General features: G+C 40.5%; 1 protein-coding gene across 1 annotated transcript in view; it reads right to left on the reverse strand.

Moving 5' to 3' along the window:
* The window catches only part of LOC118010165 (cytosolic beta-glucosidase-like), a 105,026-nt gene extending 93,203 nt beyond the window's left edge, over positions 1–11,823 (reverse strand). Inside the window, 1 exon segment of the mRNA XM_035004360.1 lies at positions 11,725–11,823. Within this exon segment, the coding sequence (XP_034860251.1) occupies positions 11,725–11,823 (99 nt within the window).
* Between the last annotated feature and the right edge of the window lie 15,152 nt (positions 11,824–26,975).

A 26,975-nucleotide genomic window follows, 5' to 3' on the forward strand; every position in this document is an offset into this window, starting at 1 on the left:
TGGGTTTGCCTGGCCAGGTTCCAGTAGCAAATCAACTCAAAAATTTTATGAACACTAATTTGCTTTTCGTTATTTTCCTATCAATCACCAATCAGATTTTCATTGTATCACACAACTAAGCAAAAAAGAAGGGGGGGTGGCTTCCTAAATCTAATCTATGAATTGCACCAGGTAAATTGATTCTGTTTGCCAGTTAAATACAAATGTCTTATTTTAAATAATTCCATTTTAGTAGATGTTTTCTAGAACACCTCTATAAATCTGGCACTTGTGAAAATGAGCTAATGGTATCCTTTTCTTGACTAATGAAAATCACAGGCTTCAGAGTCCGCTGAATCTTTCAGATCATACCAACTAATATTTATAGATCACACAATGCTGCAGATACTGAGGCATGACTCTGGGGTTTCAATCCCGGTTCCCATTTCGCAAGACAAGCGAGAAGAGCTGGGGAGTGAGTAGACTTGGAGAGGCTGACCTGAAGAGAGGTGGTTCATGTCCAGATATTAGCACCCTGAAGATTTCTGAGCCCACCGACTAATGGGGCAAGAACTCCTGACAACCTGCCTCAGCAAGAATTTGGGGTTGTTGGGTCTTTGGGGTCTTTTTTTCTGTATTAAAAAAAAATTTCCAGAACTCCCACAAACTAATTCACCCTGGATAATTTCACTTCTTTGAGTCTGTGTCCTTATCCGTAAAAGGGAATAATTATATGGGAAGTGTGTAAAATGTCTGGCATGGTGGCAAATAGTAGTTGTTTAAAAAGGCAGCTATTGGGGCACCTGGGTGGCTCAGTCAGTTAAGCATCCAACTCTTGGTTTCTGCTTAGATCAGGGTCATGAGATCAAGCCCCCCCGTGGGACTCTGTGCTCAATGTGGCATGTGCTTGGGATTCTCTCCCTCTCCCTCTCCCTCTGCCCCTCCCCCCAACTTGCACACGTACAACCTCTCTCTCTAAAATAATAAATAAAATATTTTAAAAGGCAGCTATTATTGTTATTGTTATTATTCCTGTCGTTCCTATGATAGCAAGTTTTTTCTATATGTGGTTTTCATGTTTTCAAATATCTCATTAGACTCGCTAAGGTATATTTAGACCTATGCAATATACTTAAATGCATTTGATGACAGATAGGTCATAAAGCAGCTCTGCTACGGTTTTTGTCTTTTAGACAGATGCTCTTCAGAACCAATGTATCACAGAAATTAAAAGCCCAACTTGAGGTATTACTGAGTCATAGTCCATTGCCTGAGGAGAGCAGAACCATCCATCCCCCCCAGAGAGGGCTGCACTTGGTACTGACGGGTCTTACTAAATCTGTATGTGATCTAGGTTTTGTTATACACTTGAAATGGTTAATTAGAAGAGGTAGGGGAATCTGAAATGTCACAGCAAGCTCCTCCTGGCCCACTGTCACGTTTCATGAATCTTCGTGCTGAACCCATTTGGATTAAGCAGTGACCCCCTCCAAACACATTGCTTCTGTGCCTCTTCTCTCTTATCACCTATTTATGTCCCAATACATCTGCATTGTGTGGCTCAGTAAGATCCATTAAGTCCTTGGGCAGTGTTTACGGCTATTGTTTTTATTATTTCTTTGAAGCTCAGATTTCTCACATAGTGATAGAAAACTACAGTACAGATAGTGAGTAAAACACTTCTTAAAAGGAGGGGGGGGAAGAAGTATGTATAAGATTCGCAATTTCAGTCTGCGAATTCTCAGAGCAATCCTGTGGGTGAGAGACAATAATTTCTTGTAGCTTTTAGGTAAAGATATAATTTACCTTTATTTGCAGACACAAAACTAAGAAAACGTATCTTGCCATCAATGCCTGTGGCTTTAAAAATATTTATGAGATCGACATAGTTACCTGGAGGCAGACACTTCCTTTCAACGTCAGAGGTCAGGCCCGTTGGCTAACACCCCAGATAATATTGATGTACCTTCAAATTTTAAAATAATGTTTATACCATTTATTTATTCATTCATATATAGAGCACCCATCCTGAAGTATCTGGGACACTGAACAAGGTTTACATAAATCTGACTGTTTTTTCCTCTGGGCCATTTGGCTCAGTCTGGTAGACCATAAATATTCAATAATACTTTACAATGACAAAGCATCTTTTATGCAAACATCTCTAAGCACATTATTCACCAATATTACAATCTCTTTTTTAACCTACTGGTAAAGTCACAGAAACTAACTGACTTTCTTCAAGGTCCCACCACAAATTGTTTATTTTGTAGATTAGAGTCCAGGTATCCTGATCCTAGCTATAACTAAAGGGAGAAAAAAACCAAACAAACACATTTTTTTTAGGTGCTTAAGCTGATGACCTACACTAAATATTTCTAAATTGAATCTATTAGACAAAACGTCCTCCTTAAAGATGTTAGATGTTGTGATGCATCCAACTGAATTTTATCACTTTTGTTCCTAATTTGCCCAAGGCCAGCTACCATTTTCAGAGCCCCAAGTATGACCTATTTTAATTGAATCCTGTTACAAACACTTAAACTTTCACTCTTTAATCAAATCAGGTTTCTAAATAGAAATTAAAGTTGGAGCAGAACAGCAAAACTTTTCATGGGAAGGTCCGGTTGCAGTGATGGCCTGGCCGTACTAAAATATCCAAGCAAAGTGGAAAGCTGGGAATTACTGTGAGATTTGAGCAAGTCTCACTTTCAGGTTATGCAAGCAAAAGAAAATACTTTAAATTCATTATTTTACAGCTTCTTTATGTTAAAGTAAGGCAGGTTTAATATAGACAATTAATAAAATACCAAAAAAATGGAAAAATTTTTTAAATCACTCACAACTGGGGCACCTGGGTGGCTCAGTCGGTTAAGCGTCTGCCTTAGGCTCAGGTCATGATCCCAAGGTCATGGGATCAAGCCCTGAATCGGGCTCCCTGCTCAGCGGGAAGCCTGCTTTTCCCTCCCCCCTGCCCCTCCCCCTGCTTGTGCTTTCTCTTGCTCTCTCTAATGAATAAGTAAAAAATCTTAAAAAATAAAATAAAATAAAATCACTCATAACTATGACGGCCATTAACAACACATTTGTAAACCCCCAATCTCAGGGAGCATAGCTGACCAGCTGACCGAGGGCTCTAGCTCTGAGCCCTGGAATCCATCATAGGTGCAGTTTGCACTGAGGCCACACTTCCCCGAGCCGATCACAGGCAGTGCTGAATGTGGCGAGGCTACTATGACAAGCCTGTCCCTGAAAGAGGTGGGACTTCCCGACAGGTGACTTTCGACTTCCCTAAAGACCTGGCTGAGCTTTCCCTTGCCCTGTCCTGTAGTCTAAATGCTTCACTCAAACTTCCTTTTTCCTTCCCTCTCTCCTTCACTCAAAAGACCTGTATCCCCAGCCTCTCCCAGCCCTCACTCGTTTCTGTCATGAAGAATAAACTTCTTGCATATTCAATACCATCCTGGCTTCTGCTTCCTGGAGGACCTAGTCTCGCATGCCATTTGATGGCGATGATGATGATGGTGATGATAATGTTGATGTTGATGATGGTGGTGGTATTGATGGTAGTCAAGATAATTAACATCTATTGAGTTCTTTTAAAAATGCCAGGCCATTGGGGCGCCTGGGTGGCTCAGTCAGTTAAGCACACACGTACTCTTGGTTTCAGCTCAGGTCATGATCTCAGGGTCTTGAGATCCAGCCCCGCACCAGGCTCTGCACTCAACACAGAGTCTGCTTGGGTTTCTGTCTCCCTCCCCCTTGGCCCCCACACCTCAAAATAAATAAATAAATCCTTAAAAAAAAAAAAGCCAGTCCTTGTGCTAAGAGGTTGCCTATATTATTTCATGTACTATTCCCAATCATCTTCAAAATATAGATATTACCCACCGGAGGGAAGTAATCTTAAAAAGGTTAAGTAACAAAAACAAGACCACACTGCTTGTGAAAGTCAAATATGAACTCATATTCTTCCTCAATCAGTAGAGCAAAGAAGCACTGGTGCTTATAACAACTATATTACATCTCTGTATTAACATTTTGTAGTATAATCTTCCAGCCCTTTTTCTGGATAGGTATCACAGTTACAATTACACTCAAAATAATAATGTATTAAGTTAAGCCTTTTTTGGTAGAAAATTGAATTTTTCTTTAAACTTTTTGATTCCTCAGGGCACCTGTTGTCTCAGTTGTTAAGCATCTGCCTTCGGCTCAGGTCATGGTCCCAGGGTCCTGGGATCGAGCCTCCCATCTGCTCGGCGGGAAGCCTGCTTGTCCCTCTCCCACTCCCCCCTGCTTGTGTTCCCTCTCTCACTGTGTCTCTCTCTGTCAAATAAATAAAACCTTTAAAAAAAAAGATAAACTTTTTGATTCCTCGAAAATTTGCACAGTTATCTACTTCACTTTGGTTGTGTAGACCTGATCCAATCATTCAAATACTGTTAGTTAACTTATTCAGATATTTTTCATATTTGTATCCCATATATGAAGAGCCATTACATCAACTCTGGGTAGTTGGGAGAGTTTTTCCAAGCCCTTAAAACAAGCAAACGTCAAGCAAATGAGTCAAGGCCAAGTAACTTAAACAATCGGGACCATTAAAATATCCAAAACAACATACCCAGTCTCCAATTTTAGAATGTATTGACACTATTATATAGATCCTTAATAACCAACTAATGGTCTTCTTTAAATGAAACAACTGGTTCAAAAAATGCACTTAAAAAGATTTATACCCCATAAGCATCTTTCTAAGAAAGAATATCAGCTTGGAACTTGCAGCAGCTTGCTAATTCAAGAATGAAACCTTCTGATGGCAGCAAATGCCTTTTAGAATAATTTGAGGTTTCTTTGACTCATAAACTAATTGACTTTCCTCAAGGTTCCCCAGGAATCACTGGGTCAGTCTTCAGTCTTGGCAGATTTCTGCTGATGTCTCAAAACAACTCCCTGAGTACAGAGTTTTCCGGACTTTTCATGATAAAGACTGATGTGGTAGCCCCAACGTTTCCACAGTATGTCAATTGGCAGTGTAAAGGGGTATTCCATTGGTAAACCTCCCAAAACAGCTTTCTGAAATAAATGCCTTCTACTAAGAAGAGCACGCTTGCCTTGCAAATATAACTTCAAGATAAGTTACCAAGACATTGCCTTCCAAACAAGCTGCCCCTCCCAAAGTCCCTTCTCCTTGGAAGGGAGAGCTACTGTGTCCTTCACTCTGACTCTTCAGCTTGTCCCATCATTAAATTTCCACTTCTATTGGAATTGGGATGGAGTCTGAGCAATAATTATGATGTCACATACATAACAATTGCCTCAATTTTATAGAAGTTGGAAAGACTCACCTTTTAACTTTCTCCAACCCAGCACAAACCTTAAGCTCTGACTTTTAAATGGGCAAGAAACTAAATCCCTAAATGTTTTCTTATCCTCTAAAAATCTACTACCTCTTCAACTCCTTCCCTGAATATCACAACCCAAAATGTTAACCCTCTGCCTTAACACCCATATCCTCTGCACCACTCATTTTGGCCATGAGTTCCACATTGTCTTTGTTGCTTTGTTTCTTGTGGGCCTTATCTCATCATGTTCCCCCTCTGTCACTAATGAGTTGTGCGACATCGATAATATCAATCCATCTCTCTTGCTTCCAGAAGATGTTTTAAAAACCATGTTCCCCAAAGTGGAGTCAAGAGTCACCACTTGGGGAAAAAACACTAAAGAAGGAAATGCTGGGGGGGACAGTCCACCCACCTTTCAACCAGAGAAGCTGCATCAGTATCTCTTTTGTTAGAGTTCTAAGTTAGATTTTCCTAGTTCTGCTGCATGAAAAAATGTTTTAAAACCACTAGATTAGAAGGTTTCTAGAATTCTTTCTAGTCAGTCTGATGTCCTAAAAGAATGTCAGTTCCATGTGGGCTCCTTCTGAGTCTTCGGAGTTCTTCTACAGCATTCAATCCAGACTTTGCAACTTTTGCTCCTCTTTGCACTTCCCTCCAAAACCCTATTTCAACTACTCTCATCCATTATGACTTCAACCATTTTCTAGGCACCGGTGATTACCAGCAAATCTAACCTGAAAAGGAGATACGAATTTCCAGTCACCTTCCAGGATTTCCATTTAAATACCCTGGGGTGGGGGGGCTGGGTGGCTCAGTCGGTTAAGCATCTGCCTTTGGCTCAGGTCGTGATCCCAGAGTTCTGGGATCAAGCCCCGGGTCGGGCTCCCTGCTCAGGGGGGCATCTGCTTCTCCCTCTCTCTCTGCCCAAACCACCCACCCACCCACCTACCGCCACTTGTGTGCACTCACACGATCTCTCTCTCCCAAATCTCCCAAATAAATAAGTAAAATCTTTAATAATAAATAAATAACCTAAGGGAATCTCAAGCCCACATTGAACCTATCCCACTTCTACCACACCAACTCCAAACCTTCTCTTTCTCCAATGTATTGTGTTTCTATTCATAGTGCCATCAGCCAACTGGTCACCTAAACTACAATGACAAGGGTCACCTTAGTCGTCCTACTTCCTTCCTGCCCTGCATTATATTCATGAACATATCCTTTCGGTTCTCCCTCGGTGATGTCTCTTTATGCTTTCTCCTCCATTCTGCCCCCTCCACCTGAATTCAGGCCTTCATCATCCCTGCCTCATCTACTGTAAGAGCCTAATGACTGCCCCCTAGCTCCCGTGTCTCCTTCCTCCAGTTCAGCCTCCACACTGCAGTCAAAATCCTTTCTAACATACAGACCTAATCACACTATTCCTGTTGCTTAAGGATCTTTTATGGCTACCAAGAACCTATTGCACATGATCCTAACACCAACACCTGAGCCTGGTACCTTATATACATCACAACATGGACCTATCCTACTTTTCTAGCTTCAGGTCCTGCCATTCTCCCTATCATCAGAAAACAGACTGTGGCAGGCTTTCTCAAAGCATGAGCCATCATACAGAACACTTATAAAAAAATGTAAATTCCTGGGCCCTATCTATAAATAGTGGTGTTGTATAGCCTCATGTGGGGCCCCCAAATCTACATTTTAACAAGACCTCTAGGTGATTCTAATACATTCCAAAATATTAGAATCCTGAACCATTTGCCTACTTTACTAGATGTGACTATACCATTCCTCAAAAACTACATACATATTCATAATTTTGTGCCTTGGTTCAAAATGTTTCCTCTGCTGATTTGCCCATCCTAGTGTCTATCCCTGAAAACAAAACAAAGCAAAACAAAACAGAATAAAACAAACTTCTTATTAAAAGCCCAACATAAATGCCCATAAAGTGCTTTTACTCTTGTATCCGCACCCCTCCCACTGATGCTCCACTAGCATTTTGCTTGTTCTGCTATTAGGATTGTCACATCATATCACGGTTCTGCATATGCTTCTCTCCCTCACTAGAATGTGGGATTCAAATGAGCGTTTTATTTACTTTTTACATCTCTAGGCTCTAATATTCACAGTGAATAAATGTCTAATGGGAGGAACTACGTAGCACTAATTCAAATAAATATTCATTCAATTTAATTTAATTATTAACTCACATGGGGCACCCAGGTCTTCCAGTACATCATGGAAACAGATCTTTTCTGACTCTCTGGACATATTTTCTCTCCAAAGTCATCATCCAACATCAAGCCAACTACATCACAGTTTTAGAATGGCCGTACCTTGTCTTTATTTGAGCCACAGAGAGTGTATTGAGGTGACCCTGGCAGATGTTTGGCCTCAGCTGTACAATATCTATGCTAAGAAGCCCTCAGTTCTTCCTTCAGCAAGTCAGTTGAACAACAAGACTTTGTTGTATACCAACATTTGCCAAGTTCTCAGCATTGCAGGGAACCAAAGGATTCATTAGGGTCTCCATCACCTCCATCCCCATATCTTGTTCTTCACACAAAGAAAGTAGGCAATGGCCAAAGTCCCTTGCAATATTTCACCCTGTGAAAGACCCTTAGTCTCCCACATTCTGTTACAGAGTGGTTGATGTGCATCTCTAACCTGTGCCTGCAATCTAGACCTGGATAATAATTTATAAAACATACAAAGTAATGGACCATCAAGAGAAAATGTTGCTCTTTCAAATATCCCCGAGTATGCATCTGTATGATAGACTACAATGACTCCAAAGGAAGATTATTGTCTTTAGAGTAAATAATGCATTTTCCCCCCAGGTCTCAAAGCCTGTATTTAAATGATTATTCATGGGTGTTGAGGGAGACTTTAAGCCTTAGCTTGGCAATTCCCAACATAAAAATGGGTAATGTTTCAAAAACCTTGTTTATGAGTCACCTGCCCAGAAACTCACTATTGCCTCTTACATTAAGTTCCAAATTCCCACGCCAACCCCCCAAATCTATTTATCTCATTACACACCTGAAGGGTATTCAGTGACACCTACCCCTATTTACAACATTGTTCCTTTGAGAAAATGTCCTCTAAATTCCCAGTCAAGTGACGTGTAAATACATTTCTGCCTGCATTCAGAGGCACATGGGGAAAGACAAGAGGATGAAAATGAGAAGTGAATGAGCACAGACATTCAGACAGGGATCAGAGCCCTGTTAATCTTATACATACATTCAAAAAATGCCCTTCTCTACATGATTATTACTCATTAGGGGCAAAGAATTATAGTCTCCACTATCAAGAGAGAGATTTTCAGAATTTGAAGTGACTACCACCCTCTCCTTGCTACCTAGTTGAAACATAAACATAGTTAAAAGATTTGACATTGACTCTGGAACTGTCCAACCTCTTGTCTATATTTTCAATTTTCCCCTAACTCCATTAAGTGCCTATTATAATTAGTACACATTTTAAATAGGTTTTAAATGGCCACACCATAGAAAGTATCTTCTTATTTTGAGTCAACATAAAAGCAAATAAATTTACAGTTTCAAAATATAAAATAGGCCCTTTTAGATTAAAAAAAAGAAAACCTAGCTTGTTTTTTTTTTCTATTATTAAAATGTAAAGGATTTTTAAAATCTCATTTGTTTTGTCAATTGGTTCTGCTTAACATTCTTCAGCCCAGTCCACTCTCAATTATCCATGCTAAGGAAGGTGTATCAGTGGCCTGGATAATCTAAAACAGCAGACAATTTTAAAAGCCCTTGTATTTGGCCCGGGCATACTTTACAATCAAACTCTGATTATCCACACTAATGAAAGGAAGAACAGGCACCGTGAGAGAGATCCAAAGCCAATATAGATGTGCTCAGCTGGTTTAGGGCACCTCTAGGCAGAGGCCCATGGAGCATAGCAGAAGGAAAACAACACGGCCCCAGCTACCACCAATGATGACCACCCATGCCATCCAAAATACCAACACACAGCTATAGTGTCCATATCAACACCTCTCATGACAGTAGTCATCTTTAGAAGCATGGAGGTATGGGGCACCTGGGTGGCTCAGTCGGTTAAGCATCTGCCTTCGGCTCAGGTCATGATCCCAGGGTCCTGGGATTAAGCCCCCTGCATCAGGCTCCCTGCTCAACAGGGAGTCTGCTTCTCCCTCTTTCTCTGCTCTTCCCCCCCGCCGGCCCCCCACTCCTGTTCTCTTTCTCAAATAAATAAATAGAATCTTAAAAAAAAAAAAAAAAAAGCATGGAGTTATGTCCAAATGCCCCCAGGTAAAAAGGCACGCTGTTTCAAACAGTTAATATAAGAAGAGATTTTTCATGTGTACTAAAAACCTCTTTTAGGTGTTCCCTTTGCCTCACGCCACTCCCCCACCTCTTAGTCCTCTACCAAGTTCATGGTAACATGCTCGGAAGAGGGGTATAAAGGCTGGAGATGAAGGAAGCAGCATGTGGGAGTAGGAAGTGCTCCAGCTTGGAAGGTGGGAGGCCTGGATCTTTGTCCCCTGTTGGTCTCTATTCATGCCAGCAGTCAGGTGTGCACCCAAGCAGAGGGAACACTGAGTTCAGCAGGACATGAAGGTCGTGGCACATTTAAAGAATGGCATGTGCTCTACTTTGGTCCAAGAAGAAGATACAAACGAAGAAGCAAGAGGTGAAGCTGGGGATGTAGTCAGAGGTGAAAGTACAAAGAGTTTTTTTATGACATGCCAGAAGTTCAGAAATTATTCTGTGGAAGGTAGGAAGACAATAAAAATGTTTTTAATCATTGTTAAACCTTACTGAACACAGTTTGTCCAGGACTGCTCTAAGCATTTGATGTTAATAAACACATTTAATGTTTGCAACAACTATTATTGTTGTTCCGTTTTATAAATGAGGAAACTGAAGACAGCAAAGCTCAGGAGTCTCCTGAGATCCCAGAACTGATAAGTGGTGGAGTCAGGATTCAAACCTGGCCTGTTTGATTTAAGAGCTCTTGCTATCTCTCAAGAAATGGAAGGATGTGGTCAGAACTTTAACAGACCACACTATAAGCAATGTGCTGGCGGGATTGGAGGAGTAGAGAGGAGGGAAGGATATGTCAAGAAGACAAGAGCTGGTGAGTCCCAGAACTAAAGGAAAGGTAGTAGTAATGGAAAAGAGAGGGTAACCAAGAGCTTAAGAGAATCTAGAATAAAAAAAATAATAATAATTGGTTAAATAAAGGAGAGAGGAAGAAGAAGAATCTAGCATGAGTCCCAGAGTGCTGACCTGGGCACTGTGTGATGGCCTGATAATTTTTTTTTTTAAGATTTTTATTTATTTATTTGACAGAGAGAGAGAGACAGAGAGAGAGGGAACACAAGCAGGGGGAGCGGGAGAGGGACAAGCAGGCTTCCCGCGGAGCAGGGAGCCCAATGTGGGGCTCGATCCCAGGACCCTGGGACCATGACCAGAGCCGAAAGCAGACGCTTAACGACTGAGCCACCCAGGTGCCCCTGGCCTAATAATTTTTAAAACCTTGTGCACTAAGGAACTTACCTGGGAAGCAACCCCTACCAGATGGGCAGGCCGAGAAGGAATGGCATAAGTAATGCTTTCTTGTTCCAGTACAATGCTGGCACATACTCATCCAAATAAACAAATGTCCCATCTTAACTGATGAATTGGGTAGTGGTAAAACAAAAACAAAACAAAAACTCATGTACAAATATGTAGGCTAATATGTAGAACCCATACTCCAAACAAATGATTGAGGTACAGCAATTTTTTTCTCGTTTTTCCAGGTTAAATATATTAACTCACATTTCACTTTCCATGTAACATCCATGAGCAACTGTAGAAAGACAGATAAGAGAAAAAGCACAGGATGAGGAGGAAAGATGCAGACATGTTATAGCTTATCAAGATAGTTGTAGATGTCATTAAAAAAAGCCAAAACCATTTATAGAACCTTCCTATTAGGGTGAAAAATATAAAAGGGTATGTGTGCATGAAAGTCTGTGGATATATACAAAAAGACTAGATGTATATACTCAAAATTTGAAAATAGCTCTCTGACTCTTTTATTTCTTGCTTATTTATATGTTTTAAGTGTTTTATAATGATCTTGTATTATTTTCATAATACAAAAAAAAATTTTCTAAGCATCTGTGATGGGCATCTATATTTAGAACGCTGCTGATACAAAAGAATACACAGGTAAGCAGACACTTATCCATAAATAACCCACATATGCCAATAGTGATGGCCGTGGGTATCTTTCACCACTGCCCTTGAAGCCAGTGGAGGTACTAGAAAATTTGGTACATGGAGAGTCTGTGTGTTGAGAATAAAAGGAGGTAAGAAATGATGAAATGTGCAAATGGCTTAGAGGAGCTGACCTCGGAAGCAGATGCCTGGACGTGGTGCCCATTTACAACATAGTATTCCTCGTCCACCATGCCTTTTTCACGTTGTCTGAATATTTCACTTTCTCCCATTACATTGTCTGAAGTTCCATCAATTCCATGTTATCTCATCTTCTTTCTAAAAAGCGTAAGACTAGACAATGTTAGTGATGAGGTTGGAAGTGTTAGCAATGAGGAGGAAAATGATAATGGTAAGAAGAAGAAGAGGGAAATTCGCTTGCTAACTTGGAACAATGCTTCATGGTTTATGAGGTACATCCATATATTGACTCAGGTTAACAGACTTCATGTTCAAGGTGGGGGATGGAGTATACATATTTAATATCTCTCCCTTACAACCCCATTGAAATGATAGTAAATAAAAAGAAAATCCACAACTGAGCTGAAAACAAAAGAAAAAACTGTCCCAATAGAATACCACATTTACTAAAGTACTTCCAGATAATAGAAAGAAAATAGAATTGTCTAAATTGAGAAACTAAAACAAAGAATTACAACACAAACTTACACTGAAGACTGGTGCTAAGGATAAAGAGGAGATCCCTTGGGGAATCTCTGGTTTAACCAATGCAGAGAATAGAGCAGGCCTCAGAGAGATCATCAAGATAATTAAAGTATTATCTATCATACTGCTGGCTTGATTGGTTCTTCTCTCCCATAAACAGAGCAGCTGGTACTCCCTTGGCCCATGTTGAAATCCTAAGAAATGCTTAATAAAAGTGAGAGATGTGCTAGGAATGATCCTTATCAACGGTACTGAAATGGTCAAGAGAAGTTGAACAAACTCAAGCTAAACATGAACTTGAAGAGGAGTAGGGACAAGAGACATAAAAGTAACAAGTAAACAATTAGAGAAAGACAAACACTGTATGGTCTCACTTATGTGGAATCTTAAGACAAACAAAACTCATAGAAAAACAGATCAGACTTGTGGTTACCAGAGGCAGGAGGTAGGGAGTAGGGGGTTGGAGGAAGGTGCTAACAGGCACAAACTTCCAGTTATGAGATAAATAAGTACTGGGGACACAATGGATGACATGATGACTATAGCTAACTCTGCTGTATGGTGCATTGGCAAGTTGCTAAGAGAGTAGATCCTAAAATTTCTCATCATAAGGAAAAGACCTTTTTTCAAGGGGTGTGGGTATGTATATGAGATGATGATGCCAAGTGGCCTTACTGTAATGATCATTTCACAATATGTGTAAGTCAAGTCATTATGCTGTACATCTTAAACTTATACTGTATGTCGATGACATTTCAATAAAATTGGAAAATACTTAATAAAAATATAAAATCCTAAAAAAAAGCAAAAAAAATATTCTTCCTTAAAATCCTTGAAATCTGGCAGTTATTGAGCTCTAAATCTTGGCTCTTTCCCCTCATGTATAGTCCTTTATGAAAAGATTGACTATCAGTAGTTCCCATTCACTTATACAGAACCCTGCTTCTTATAAAGTCAGCCCTGTTTCAGTTAAATAGAACTATTTAACTTTAAAAAACAACCTAACTCAGACACTGACTTTTTTTTGTTTGTTTTTTTAATTTAAATTCAATTAGCCAACATATAGTACATCATTAGTTTTAGATGTAGAGTTCAATAATTCATCAGTTGCATATAACACCCAGTGCTCATCACATCCCGAGCCCTCCTTAATGCCCATCACCCCCGTTACCCCATCCCCCCACCAACCTCCCCTCCAGCAACCCTCAGTTCGTTTCCTATAGTTAAGAGTCTCTCATGGTTTGTCTCCCTCTCTGATTTCTTCCCATTCAGTTTTCCCTCCCTTCCCCTGTGATCCTCTGCCCTGTTTCTTATATTCCACATATGAGTGAAACCATATAATAATTGTCAATATACTCTTTCATTCATAAACATGAACAGACCCTCAAGGATCAATAGACTTTGGACAAAAACAAATAGAATGAAAGATAAGGTCCCAAATAAGCAAATAATCCCAAAATCTCAAAGTGATACCAAAAGAAAGAAAGGAAGAAAGAGAAAGACAGAAAGCAAGAAAGGGAACTTAATTTTTTTTAAACTAGCATTCTTAAAAAGATTTGAGGTGTGACTACATTCAGAAAACAAAACACAGCTTCTTGAAAATGAAGCAATTGAAGAATAAATTTAAAAACCTACAAATAGGGGCGCCTGGGTGGCTTAGTCATTAAGCGTCTGCCTCCGGCTCAGGTCATGATCTCAGGGTCCTGGGATCGAGCCCCGCATCGGGCTCCCTGCTCGACAGGAGGCCTGCTTCTCCCTCTCCACTCCCCCTGCTTGTGTTCCCTCTCTCACTGTTATCTCTCTCTGTCAAATAAATAAAAATCTTTAAAAAAAAAAAAAACCTACAAATATGATTCCACAATTAAATATTCAATATTGGAGTTGAAAAATAGAATGAATGAAGCTGAAGTCCAAATTAGTAATCTGGAAGAAAAAGTTGAGGAATCATCCCAGATCCAAAGAAACATAAAATACAAGAAAAATTTCTCCCATATTTGCCCAGTGAAATTTCAGTAAAAACAGAGATAAGCATTAGAAATTCTACAGGTGAAGGGTGCCTGGGTGGCTCAGTCAGTTAAGTGTCCAGCTCTTGGTTTTGGCTCAGGTCATGATTCTCATGGGTTTTGAGATCGAGCCCTCCATTGGACTCAGTGCTCACAGGGGAGTCTGCTTGAAGATTCTCTTCCTCTGCCCCTTCCCCAACTTGTCTGTGTGCGCATGCATGCGCTCTCTCTCTCTCTCAAATAAATATATCTTTAAAAAACATTCTATAGGTGAGAAATCTGAGGCTTAGAGAGGTTAACTGATTTAATTCTCTAGTAGTTCACAAATAGAGTTGGATATATTCCAGATGTGTCCCAGTCATAAGTCCAAGGCTAAAATTCAATCAGTACATGTCCATGTGGCCCCAATGCTTGTTTATAGCTGGCACCCACTCTGATTGGTTCATGTGGGTGCCAGTCTGGTCAATATTAGTGGTTTACAGCTCTACTCTTCATGGTCTTAATGGTCCCATACTGGTTGTTTATAGCTGCTATCCACTCTCACTAGTCAATGCAAGGCTAGTCTAGTCTATACCCATTGTTTACAGTTGGTATCTGCTTGGGTGTTGAATGAGTTGATGAATATTTGAATATCATTCCTGCCTAAGCCCATACTCTTTCAATAATGCCTATATAATCTCATGGTACAATCAAAAAAGGGGGGTGGATTAAATAGGGGATGTGGATTAAGGAGTACACTAGCTGTGATGAGCACTGGGTGTTGTATGGAAGTGTTGAATCACTATATTGTACACCTGAAACTAATATTACACTGCATGTTAGCTAATTGGAATTTAAATAAAAAGTTAAAGGGGGGGAAATCATTAAAATTTTTGTGGACCGGGGGCACCTGGGTGGCTCAGTTGGTTAAGCGTCTGCCTTCGGCTCAGGTCATGATCCCAGGATCCAGGGATCAAGCCCTGCATTGGGCTCCTTGCTCTGCAGGGAGCCCGCTTCTCCCTCTCCCACTGCCCCTGCTTGTGTTCCCTCTCCCGCTGTCTCTCTCTCTCAAATAAATAAATAAAAATTAAAAAAAAAAAAGATTTGTGTGGACCGCAAATTTGAAGCTGGGGGAAAGAAAGAAAAGTGGTTTCTGTCATATCAACCTTTAAGCTATGAGAAATTTCATGAATACATGCTTCCCTCTCTTCTTCCTTTCTCCTTACACACCAAGAAATGAACAACCATGCTTCAAATCTATTTTCTCTCCTTCTTTTCCAGGTGGTCCAGACAAAGGGTAGATATATCTGGTGAGCCCTGTTCTAGAAGACTTCCACAGGCAGTCATCCCAAACTGGGATGTTTAATCTAAGGGGTTTAGCAGAAAACAGGAACCAAGATGCGCAGGCCAAATTGGTTGAGTAGAGAAAACAAACAGGAAGTGACCTAATGAAATATAGGGCCTGTGCTGACATCTAAAGCAGGTAGATGAAATGTGCCTCTACCTCAGGTGTGTGTGATTAGTTTTTAAAAGGGACTAGAGAAGAAATAGCCTGAATAGAAATCACCAGAAATGGGATCTAAAACCAACTAATTCAGCTGCCCTGCTTACTTTCCCACTTTTTAAATGCAAAAATAACTCCAAATTTCTTAGCTATAGGATTCTATCTTTGACATCCAAAGGCAAACAGAAGGCCAAAGTTTGAGTCCAGCCCCAATTTCTGCCAACACAAAGCCAAAGTCAAAGTTAAATCAAAATCCAAACATTATATTGGTATCCAGTGAAGCATCAAAGGTTGATAATGGCATTCATAAAACTGAGGCCTTTGCCTCCCGAAGAACCACAAACTCAGATCCCACCAGGAAGTGTTAATGGAGTAATTTAGACTTTGCTCAGGATTTGTGGGATTTTGCAGAGCATGTTCACCCCTCAAGAGCCTTCCCTGAAATCACTGGGAGTTATAAGCTCATAAGAGCTGTAGAATTGGGTCCTAAATGTCATTTTCATAGCTCCTCCGTGGCCAAATGAGGAAGTAAACAAAATGCTACTGAGCTACCTGCTGTTTTCTGTTTCCCATCCCCTCCAGCCAAAAACAGAGGCAGAGGTGGCTTCACAAAGGGTTAAAACTCATGAGGATTGTTTTTGTAATTTAAAATACTGTAAAGACTCACTTCTGTACAAGCGATGATATCTGCATTTTTTTCCCTGCCTCTTCATCTAACAAATACATTTTACAGGTTTTACAACATTCTTTACAACTCACCTAAAACACATAATTTTCCTCCTGCTTATATCACTTGTTTATTATTTATTTATTAGATTTATATTGTGCTTTCCTCCAAAAGGCTCAAAGCACCCCACTACCAACTCTTATATAATGAACATTTCATTAAACTCTTCTTAAAAACCATAAACAGGGAAGTAGCCAGAGTGGAGGCAGAAGGGATATGAACAAGGACAGAAAGAAGGAAGAATCACGGGGTCTGGTGAAATAGGCAACCAAGTAATCAATATATTAGCCCGCCCAGTGATGAGAAAGTCCTGTCCTGCCCCTTTCCATCAGCCCCACCTGCAGAGACCCTGACAGACAGAGCCTTCTATTCCAAGTAACAGAGCTGAAATATCTCCATTTCTGTGTGGGGGTGAGGCATAGGTATGCAGGGCGGTGGGGAGGTTGGGGATTATGCTAGTTATCTATCAGGGCTCTCAAGAGGATATGTGAAAACAAAGATACCTACAAGGACAATTGTGATCTGAAAACCAGTGGAAAGATATACATGGTAATGCTTTATAACAAATCTCCAAAATGTCAGGGGTTTTGTTGTTGTTGTTGTTGTTTTTGCAAATATAATTCATGTTTCTCCTCCGTTCTGCTGAGTGTATGCTACTTCCAGTGGTTCTGTAGACTTTCAGGACCAGGACAAACTAAAAGTTCAAAGATTCTCAAAATAAAAAAGTGACAGGGCGACCTCAGCTTTTAAATCCCAGGCCATACCGATTTGACAAAGCCATAGACATCCTACGTATGTGATCTGCACACAGTGGAAGGGTAGCTAAATGGTAACTCTAGCAGCAGCTGCTGGTAGAACCAGTCCAGAAGGAGCAAAGAGGGAATATATTCTAACATGCAGAACAAAGAAGAAATGACCATTCCCACTACATGCTGCAGATAATGTAACTCTCTTGTCAGTAACACAGTAGAAGAGGATACAGCCAGGAGAAAGAACAACCATAATAGTATTATTGTTGCCCTTACACATGCTAACCTCTGTCATCCCCAGAACAAACCTACAAAGCGGGCACAATCATTTTCCTAATCTTGCAGATAAGGAAACTGAGGCTTAAGTTATTTGCCCAAGGTCACTCAGTTAGTAAGTGCATGACCCAGGATTCATACGTAGCACAAAAGGATAGGTAAGAGCTCTTAAGTGGAAAATAGCAAACATAAAAAAATTCTGTGAGTTGACAAAGAGAAAAGGCATGTTGGATCAAGTCTCCCCACTTCAAAGCTGCCGATAGTTAACTACACAATAGCAGGTTAGAGGCCACAAATAAAAATCTTAAAATAAGGCTGCAGCAAGCCCTGTGCAAAAGAGCATGAAACAAACTGACAGAAGAAGTATGGCAACTCGGAGACCCCATGAAGACAGGAGCTCAGAATGGACCGGTAATGTTATCCCTGAGTCCTGAGTGAACAGGACCTGGAAACTGGTACCTGAAATCCACAGTATTGTCTTATATAACTGATTGCAGATTCCTTTTGTGACCCCCCCCCCAATATAAAGACCATGCACTGAGCGCTTGTTAAGCACCAAGCATTTGATACACATCATCTTATTTAAGCCTCACAGCAACTACAATGTAGATACCATAATTATCCCCATTTTGCAGATAAGGAGGCACAGAGAGGTTGAGTAACTTGCCCAAAGTCACACAGAACTAGTAAAAAGTTTGTTTAGATGGACCCCAAGTCTACGGCTTGTTCTGGCCCCCAGAACAGTGAGAAAATAAACTTCCCAGTTTATGATGATTTGCAACAGGAGCTCTAGGAAACAACTGTGAGAAACTCTCTCAGCTTTGTTTAAGCCAGGGTTTCTCACATTTATTTGAGCAAATAAATATTGTTCCCATGATAGGCATGAACAGCCCTTAATTCCTTTAGTGGAAAATATATATGTTTTGGGAAAGCTAGCCTAATCTTCGTATTTTACAGATGAAGAAGCTGAGACTCGGGAAAGATGATGGACTCACATGCTCATGCTCGTGTGTAGTGGGATGGAGACCAGCAGACCTCCAACCCCATTCAGGGCATTCTCTCCCAACTTGTGGTTGTTGCTTGTACTTCTCAGCTGCCCAGGAGATGGGGCGGCACATGAGATTAGGCTCTGCTTTGTGGCCACCAGAGATAGAAAAGGACACCTCTCCCAAAGGATGAACATCCTCCAATCAAGTCTCCTGGATTTTTGAAGAAATTTACCCAATATTTTTCCAGCCAATTGGGGAAATTATCTTTTTTGTTGGGGGAATTGGGGCAAATATGTTCAAGAAACCAATGACAAAAGCAGCTAGTCCAATGTAAACTGATGTCTCAGATGAACTTGAGCTGACTGAAATTATAGGTGCAGCTTGGTGGTCCAACCCCTCACTACCACCACCCTTGCATAAGGAAAGGGACAAGGGAAGGTGAGCCTCTTCTGTGTGAAAAGTGACAGTTTCACTGGTAGGGTGATGGGCTCATTTATCCCTTTCCTTCTTTTCCTTTTGCCTCCTCACCCTCACCCTCGTCCCTAGGCATACAGAACCCAAAGAAGTAATTTGCATCCCGGCCTTTGCAAAGGGGAAGGTGCTTCTCCTACCTTCCACTTGATAAGCTGCAGTGGATGCCCCCCATCCAAATCCTGCCAGGAAAGCCATGCTTTCAGAAGATGGCCAGCTAGAACACTCAGCCAAATGGGAGCTGAGTGCCCTTCAGTTAGTGGAGTCCAAGAAATTGTACAGTCAGTGGACTCACCCGGACCAAAGTCTGGAATACAAATGTGTATGCAAACGAGAAGGGAGCCAGATTAAATGATCACACTTGACTGGCCATGGCCTTGATACAAATCCAAGACACTTTGTAAAGGCAAGCATGTCCACTTTCTTCTTGGGGCACTCCCTGATTCTTAACAGAGCTGGACCAGCCTGGATGCTTCGGCAGGGCACCCATTCATCTAATCTTATCCATTTTAATAAAATACATGGGTGTTGTCCTTAAAAATCACATAATCCTACTAGAATTTTCCCTTAACCAGTTCCTCCCAATTCCTAATCCCCACTCCTTGGAGGTAACCACATGCAACTGTTTCTTCTGGAATTTTCTCCCATGTTATTTAAATAATAACCTGAGATTACTGCTTCTTAATTTGTTTTCAATTTTAAATAATAACTATCGAATTCTGGATATAGAGGTAGAAGATCTAACTCACTCTCTCCGTCTCCCTCCCTCTTGCTCTCTATCCTTCTCCCCCAACAGAATGAAATTCCCTTTTTTGTTTAAATAAATACTCAATATTTATATTACTATGACTATATGTGGTTCAACGCTGGGCCGTGTAATAATAGACCATGCTTATATGCAACCTTTTATTTTCTCTGGGGTTAATCAACTGTCTGGTTTTTATATTGGATTTTCTGTATACCTATCACTAATTCATCCCCAAACACTCATAGAACTATAACTCCCAGACGTCCGAACACCTCTGTTTCCCTGCTCATTCTGCACTCTTTGTTTTTTAGGCCAGCCCAGAGTCACATAATCTGCACCCTCCATCACCTCTCCTTTGTGCTTTCTTCCCCTTTGTCTCTAGCCCTTTGAGAAGCAAATCCTTGAATAACTTTCTGATAAAGGGGGTACAAGAAGTAACTTTTTGGAAACTCTGTGGTTCTGGAATTGTCTTTATTCTAATGTCACACTTGATATGCAGTTTGACTACTATGGGATTCTCTGATGGAAGTAATTTTCACTCAGAATTTTGAAGGCATTGGTTCATGGCCTTCTGGCTTCCGGTGTGGCTATCGAGAAGTTTGATGACAATTCAAGTCCTAATCTTTTATATATAACCTGTTTTGTGCCCCAGCCCACTTTCCCTGTTTCCCAAGCTTCTATTTCTGAAATTTCACAGCCCATGTGCCTTGATGTGGGACTTTTCCTCCATTGTGCCAGGCACTCAGCATATGCACCATAGTAATGCAGAATGTTGGCAATAGGGGAAACCGGGTGAGGGGTACACGGGCATGCTCTGTACTATCTTTGCAACTTTTCTGCGCATCTAAAATTGATCCTGAAACTAATATAACACTGTATGTTAACTAAAATTAAAGTAAAAACTTCAAAAAATAAAAAAAAAATTTTAAGGCAAAATTAAAAGTTCATTTTTTTCTTAAATTCCTGTGGAGAGAGGAGTTAGGCAAAATCACAGTGCGGAAAATTACATATTCAGTCCCCTTAAAACAGTGTTTAAATCATCCTACACTGTGTCATAACAGGAACACAAGACTGGAACAGGGTATAACTAGATGGGAATCCTACCCTGTCCAGTTATTCAAACCCTAAGAAGAAAGAAGAGGTTAAATATAGAAAGAAATGAGAGAAGACATTTAAAATATTTAAAGGTACATGTTTGGTGAAATACACATAAAAAATACAGGGCATACTATTCAAATGAGTCCCTATAGTCATTCAGTTCTGAAGCAATCATCATAAATTGAATGAAAAAAATAAATATTAAAATATTTTCATTATGAAACACTAGATGGCAGTATTGCAATTATTTTAGGTTTACACATTGCTGTATGAAGTGTTATTAACATTTACTTACCCCAACAATGACCACCTACCCCTGCAATCCCTAGTTAATTGCTACTGCCCTTCTAAGGATTTTTCTCCAGAAAGAACAATCTACCTTCTCAGCACTCCACAGCCTCTGAGGTTACTTGACCACAAATGGCAGAATTTAATTTTTCTCAACCTCTGATCTAATTCTCTACTATAGCATTCTGAAGTAATTTGGTGTCAGGACCTCTTTACACCCTTAAAAACAATTGAGGCCCCTAAAGAACTTTTTAAAATGTGGATTATATTTGTCAATATCTACTGTTTTGGAAATTAAAACTGAGACTTAAAAAAATTACTGATGACTTCATTTAACATAGCAATAAAAAAGCAGGGAACATAAATAACATATTTTGTGAAAAATAATCATACAATCCAAAACAAAAAATATTTAATGGGAAGAGTGTTTTACATTTTTGCAAATTCCTTTACGCCTGGTTGAAGAGAAAACAGCTGGATGTTCATAGCCGCTTCTTACTCTATTTGATGCCTCTGTAAAACTCCACTGTACATTCGTAGAGACAAGAATAAAAAAGGAAAATCATGTCTTTGTATTTATGAAAATAGTTTTGACCTTCTGTACCTCCAAAATAGTCTCAAGGACCTCAGGGGTCCATGGACCACACTTTAAGAACCTTTAAGAACCGTAGCTTTCCTGGTACTCTCTTCCTTCCTCTCTTCTAGTACCTTGCTTTGCTACCCGCAATCCCTCTGTATTCTTCTGCCCTTACAGAGAGCTCACTCTACTAACATTCCCTGCACTGAAGTCCTTATGGATATAAGACATATAAATATGTAGCCACAATCTTGAGTAAGAAAGAATTATCTTATTTGTTTATTTTCTTTATGCAAAAAGAATTCTGATTTTATAGCCCTATCTATCAAAACTGGCTGATAAATTAATTTGTCATAATGTAGGTCCCCTCCACTCCATTTTAGGGCCATTCAAGAAAATTTAGATCACATGAAGATCAAATTTTAAAGACGCTCAGTATCTCCACTCTCCCATCTCTCAGTTTTGGCCCATCTTGGTTGTGCCAAGATGCCACCATCCAAGCCTGCCATGGGTCCTTCAGGTCCACCTGCTCTCTGCTCTTGAAACACAGAAACCCCTCTCTATGGATGTAAATCTGAGACCTTAAGTTCAGTTCGCTCCTCAAAACCACAGAGTAATACCTTTGAGACCCTGCCACCTTCCCAAGGAACGGCCTCAGAACAGTACTCCAAACCCTGCTATTCATGAGAGCCACCAACCTCTGTCCCACCTTCCAACTGAAGGGAAGTGAGTTACTTGCATCACAGTTCCTCGCCTAATGGCTACCATAATGTATGCTCTCGCCAGAAGTCCTAGGAGTGCCAAGAGACTATATCCAGTGACCTCGGGGGTAAAAATACATCTTACAGAAACTCTTCTCTTTGTTAATTGCAAAACAAGCTGTTCTTCAATAAGGATTCAGCTCATTAGTTATGACCCTCTCAATTTAAAATGCTGAAATTCAAAAACCCTGGCTTTCAAAATGTTCCTGTGTACCTGTGTCAGGAGAAAAGCCACATTCTAAATAAGCATTTTTCTGTCTGCAACAAAGACTCCTATGCATTAGCCAAGTCCTTTTCCATCTGGGCACACAATCAGACCACATTTGTCAGCTCCCTTACAGTTAAATGAGGTCATAGGACTGTGTCTTGACCAGTGGAATGTGGGCAGAAATAATGTGCATCACTTCCAGGCCAGGTTGCTGAGATCTGCCCACACAATCATCTGTTTTCATTCACATGCCATCATTCTACACACGCTCCACTGGAAAACTCTGAGGCCCTAGGGACTCCTGAGATGGAAGGAGCCTGGTTCCCCGTATCACCACATGGAGCAGAACCCATACAGACTCCATTAGCAACACGCTTCGGACTGTGGTACAAATGAGAAATAAATGTTTACTTTGCTAAGCCCCTGAGATTGGGGAGTTGCTGATAAACACACTTTCTGAATAATGACTATGTTTTAAAAAGGCCAAGGAAAAAGCCTAATTACTTCAAAGTATTTTTTTTTTCTTCTTGCAGGGAGACTCTTTGGTGGTATCACATCACTGGAGGAAAAAGGCAGTGACAGGGAGAGTGAGGGGTGAGGCTGGTATGAGACACTAAAGGGCAAATCTACCCCAGGTTGTTTGTGCAATGGATTATTCATCTTAACTTTCTGCATTTGTCAAGAAAAATCTAGTCAAAACTTGACCTGAAGAGTCACATTTTACAAGAGTGCTTCCCAAACAGAGCCCTTGATTCCTGAGAGTCATCAAGCTGTTTTTAATATTTCAATGATTCTAATTGCAATTGTACATTTACTTCCTATCAAGTCTCCCAGTCTTTCTAAAAGTTCAATTTTATTACTTTAAGTTGGAATTATATGAACTCATTGTGGTAATACGAGTTTCTCATGCATGAAAATGCAAAAATGAATTCGTTATAACAACACTCTCAGTTTCTTAATAGATAGAATCTGTCAAACATGAGGTCCAGAAAGCAAATCCGTTATAAAAGGAATCTTTATGAAATTCCTGACAACCATGAAGTATGAACACACGTGTGTGGGAGACAGGGGGTAGGGGCATTTATTAATCTGGACCACCCAGGATTCAATCGACTCTCAGGCTTCTGTTGGTAACAGAATTTGATTTTCCTTTGACTATCCGTTTTCCTCTATGCAGCCCACATTCTTCTGGAAGAGCTAACACTGCACCCCACCCACTAATCTACCAGTTTTAGGGATTAATTTTAGGCCATCTTCACATCTCTCATTGGCTAAGGGATTGGATTAAAGGTGGGCTTGAAACCCAAACAATAAGACATGAGAAAATGTACTTTTAGGGGTTCTGAGAAAGAAGCTTTTTCACTCTTCCATAGAAGCTACCTGAACAGACATCCTCTTCCTGCTACATATGAATATGGAAATTTTGGGCAACCATTTCAAAAATATAAAGAGGATGACCTTTGGGATATGGAAGAAAGATGGAAGGAACTGTACCTTTGAGAACCAATAAATTGCCTTTATGATTTAGGCCTATTTGGGTTGGGTTTCCTATTACTTGCAACCAAAAGGTTCATGTACAGTAACATATATATTTGGAGTGAGTGTGCATGCCTATATCTATCTCTGCATATACATACATATAGATGCATGTGTGTATATGTGTGTAATATTTATGTGCATGTGTTTATCCATATTTATCCATGCATGTGTTTTGATGTAGACATAGAGGTATATAAGTGAGTACAGACATAGATACATGGAAAGTAGATGTGTGTACATACACACGATTCATATGTGTGTCTGTATATCATTAATCCCCTCCAAATAAAGGAAATTTACTGGATACTTTTTCTAGCTGTCTTGAATGTTGGCTCATATCACCAGCCAGGAAATGAAGATACATGTGAGATAATTAATGGCACGCTGAAGTGGGATTCAATTACATTATTTGCATTTATTTATTGAAGGCCATATACCCCATAAGATTTAGCATGAATGCAATATAAAACAACAGCAGTGCATCAATCAACATTTCAAAAAGTCCTACTGTTATATAATTAAGGATTACTGTTGAGTAATTTCCAAAACAAACAAAAAGATGGTCTGTCCTTTACGGTGTTGACAGGCTGGTACTGACGATGGCATACAAGTAATCACAAAAACCACTCAATACCACTCAAAGTTCAATCTTTGAGCTTCTTTAGAAGCTCTAAGAATAAAACGCAGTCAGAAGAGGCAGAGAGAACCCTTGGAATACCTTCTGGGAGCCTTCCAGCAAATACCCACAGGTATAGTATCAGCTTCTAGTAGTGGCACATTTCAGGGCATTATTCATAGTGCAGCTGCCTATGATTCTGGCTACCTCCTTGACAAGTCAGATTCACCAGAATTATTATTCCACAAACTCAGATTTAGCCACTCAGATCATCCTCCTAAAAATTCCTCCACCAATGCAATCTAAACTCCATTTATATACCTTCGGATCATTTGGAGAAGTGTTAAACTGAGCTGGAATTAGGGTACAGCAAGTGAGGTGCCTGGGACCACAGCTGAGGGAGGTACTTACTTACTCTCTGTCCTGGCCCTTGTGTTAAATACCAGAAACAGAACACTCAGGTTCAAGGGCCTTGCTACAGACCACAAACTGGTTTTCCTTCTGAACTGTTTGTGGACAAGCACAGATGCGCCGTGCGGCTCGGGACTCGGCTGTCGCTAATGCATCCAAGGCCCCTGAGCATTTGCACATTTGAAAGTATCTTTGATTGTTCATCTTGCTTCAGGGATTGGGTTTAGAACTTCCAAAGCATTTTCTTCCCGTAGTGAATAAAGCAAAGCACCAGAGGCCCACAATCTGAAAAGGAAGCGTAAACGAGTGGAATCAAGCCCAATAAAATGTAAAACCAGAAGGAAAAGGAACAATTTCAGTGATCATAAAATGACTTGCACGGCCTTCTGCATACCATGTGGTGGTCTAGGAGAACCTGCCCAGACCTTTGTCTCTTGGGTCCTTACTCAAAGACCAGCACCTAGCCTGGATATCATTCTGAACCCTTCTGTTGTCCTCCTCCTCCTTCCTGCCACATGCAGCCCACCTCCAAATATCATTAACTCCAACTCCTTGACATGTCTTACATATGTCTCTTCACCTTCATCCTTGTGGCCTCTTTATGCAAAGTCCACAGAAATCCTCTCAAGCCTATGAAGTTCCAAACTGTACTAACTCCCAACATCCAGCTTTATTCCCATCTGACAGATTCTACTGCAGTCTGAGCCATCTTTCTAAAACACAAATGGTTCAGCTGGCCACCTGCCCCTGAAGTTCAAACTTCTTGACCTGCACAAAGATCTGGTTCCTGCCTCCCTTCCATTTACATCCACACCAGTGTTCCCTTCATAAGCCCTTCTAACTTTTTTCAGCTTTTCAAATCTACCATGTCCCATCTCTTTCTCAACACTAATTCTTAACAAACACTGCTTCCTCTACCTCAAACATTTTTCTCCCTTTATCTGGGCTAACTCGCACCTCTCTTCCATTGGCCAGCTTAAGGTTACTTTTTTAAGGACCTAGTCCCCAGAACCAATTAGGTCCCATCGCCCCATGCTCCCATCGGATCCTGTGGACTCTTTATGGCACACTCATGGCATTTTATTTTAAAGTGTGTTTAGTTGTCTGACTTCCTGATCAGTTTATAACTTTTCAAGAGTAGAGATTACCTTACTCAGGCAAGCTAAGAATGACAGGCTCATTTGGCATATTTTTTCCCTAAATTCATTGATTCATTCATCAAATGGATACTGAGCATTTACCAGGACTAACACACCATACTAAACCCTCGGAAGAAAGTGGCGAACCAATCCAACCAACACAGTGCCAGGGTTTGAATCATCTCCCAATCTACTAATTAAAGTTGCTCAACTTTGTTTTAATAGTAGCATCCCATTTTTACCCCAAGTTACTCAAGGAAGAATCAAAGAATAAGTAGAGAGTTACCAATAGTTTTCCTAAGTGTATTATTGCTACTCCTCCCCCCAACAAACTTACAGATTCAGAGTAGAGAAAGGGGACAGGTAGGGAGGAGGGAGAGTGTACCAAAAACTACAGGATGCTGTTGTACCTGTGATGTCATCGATGGAGAAAAGAACCCTCTGGGACCACTGTGTGAAGTGGATTTAGGATTTAGGTCCAAGGAAGCAGACAATAAGGATGCTCCTGAGAGCACTCCACTAGAAAAGCTATCCATGAAGCTTCTCGGTCTTACGGTGGCTGGCATAAGAAATCCATCTGCCCAATCTGTTATGCTGATGGTATGGGGCATCTCTCAGCCTCTGCACCTAGCCAGG

This window comes from Mirounga leonina, unplaced genomic scaffold, assembly GCF_011800145.1.
Source record: "Mirounga leonina isolate KUSES-001 unplaced genomic scaffold, KU_Mleo_1.0 Mir_129, whole genome shotgun sequence".
In the NCBI taxonomy this organism is placed as follows: domain Eukaryota; kingdom Metazoa; phylum Chordata; class Mammalia; order Carnivora; family Phocidae; genus Mirounga; species Mirounga leonina.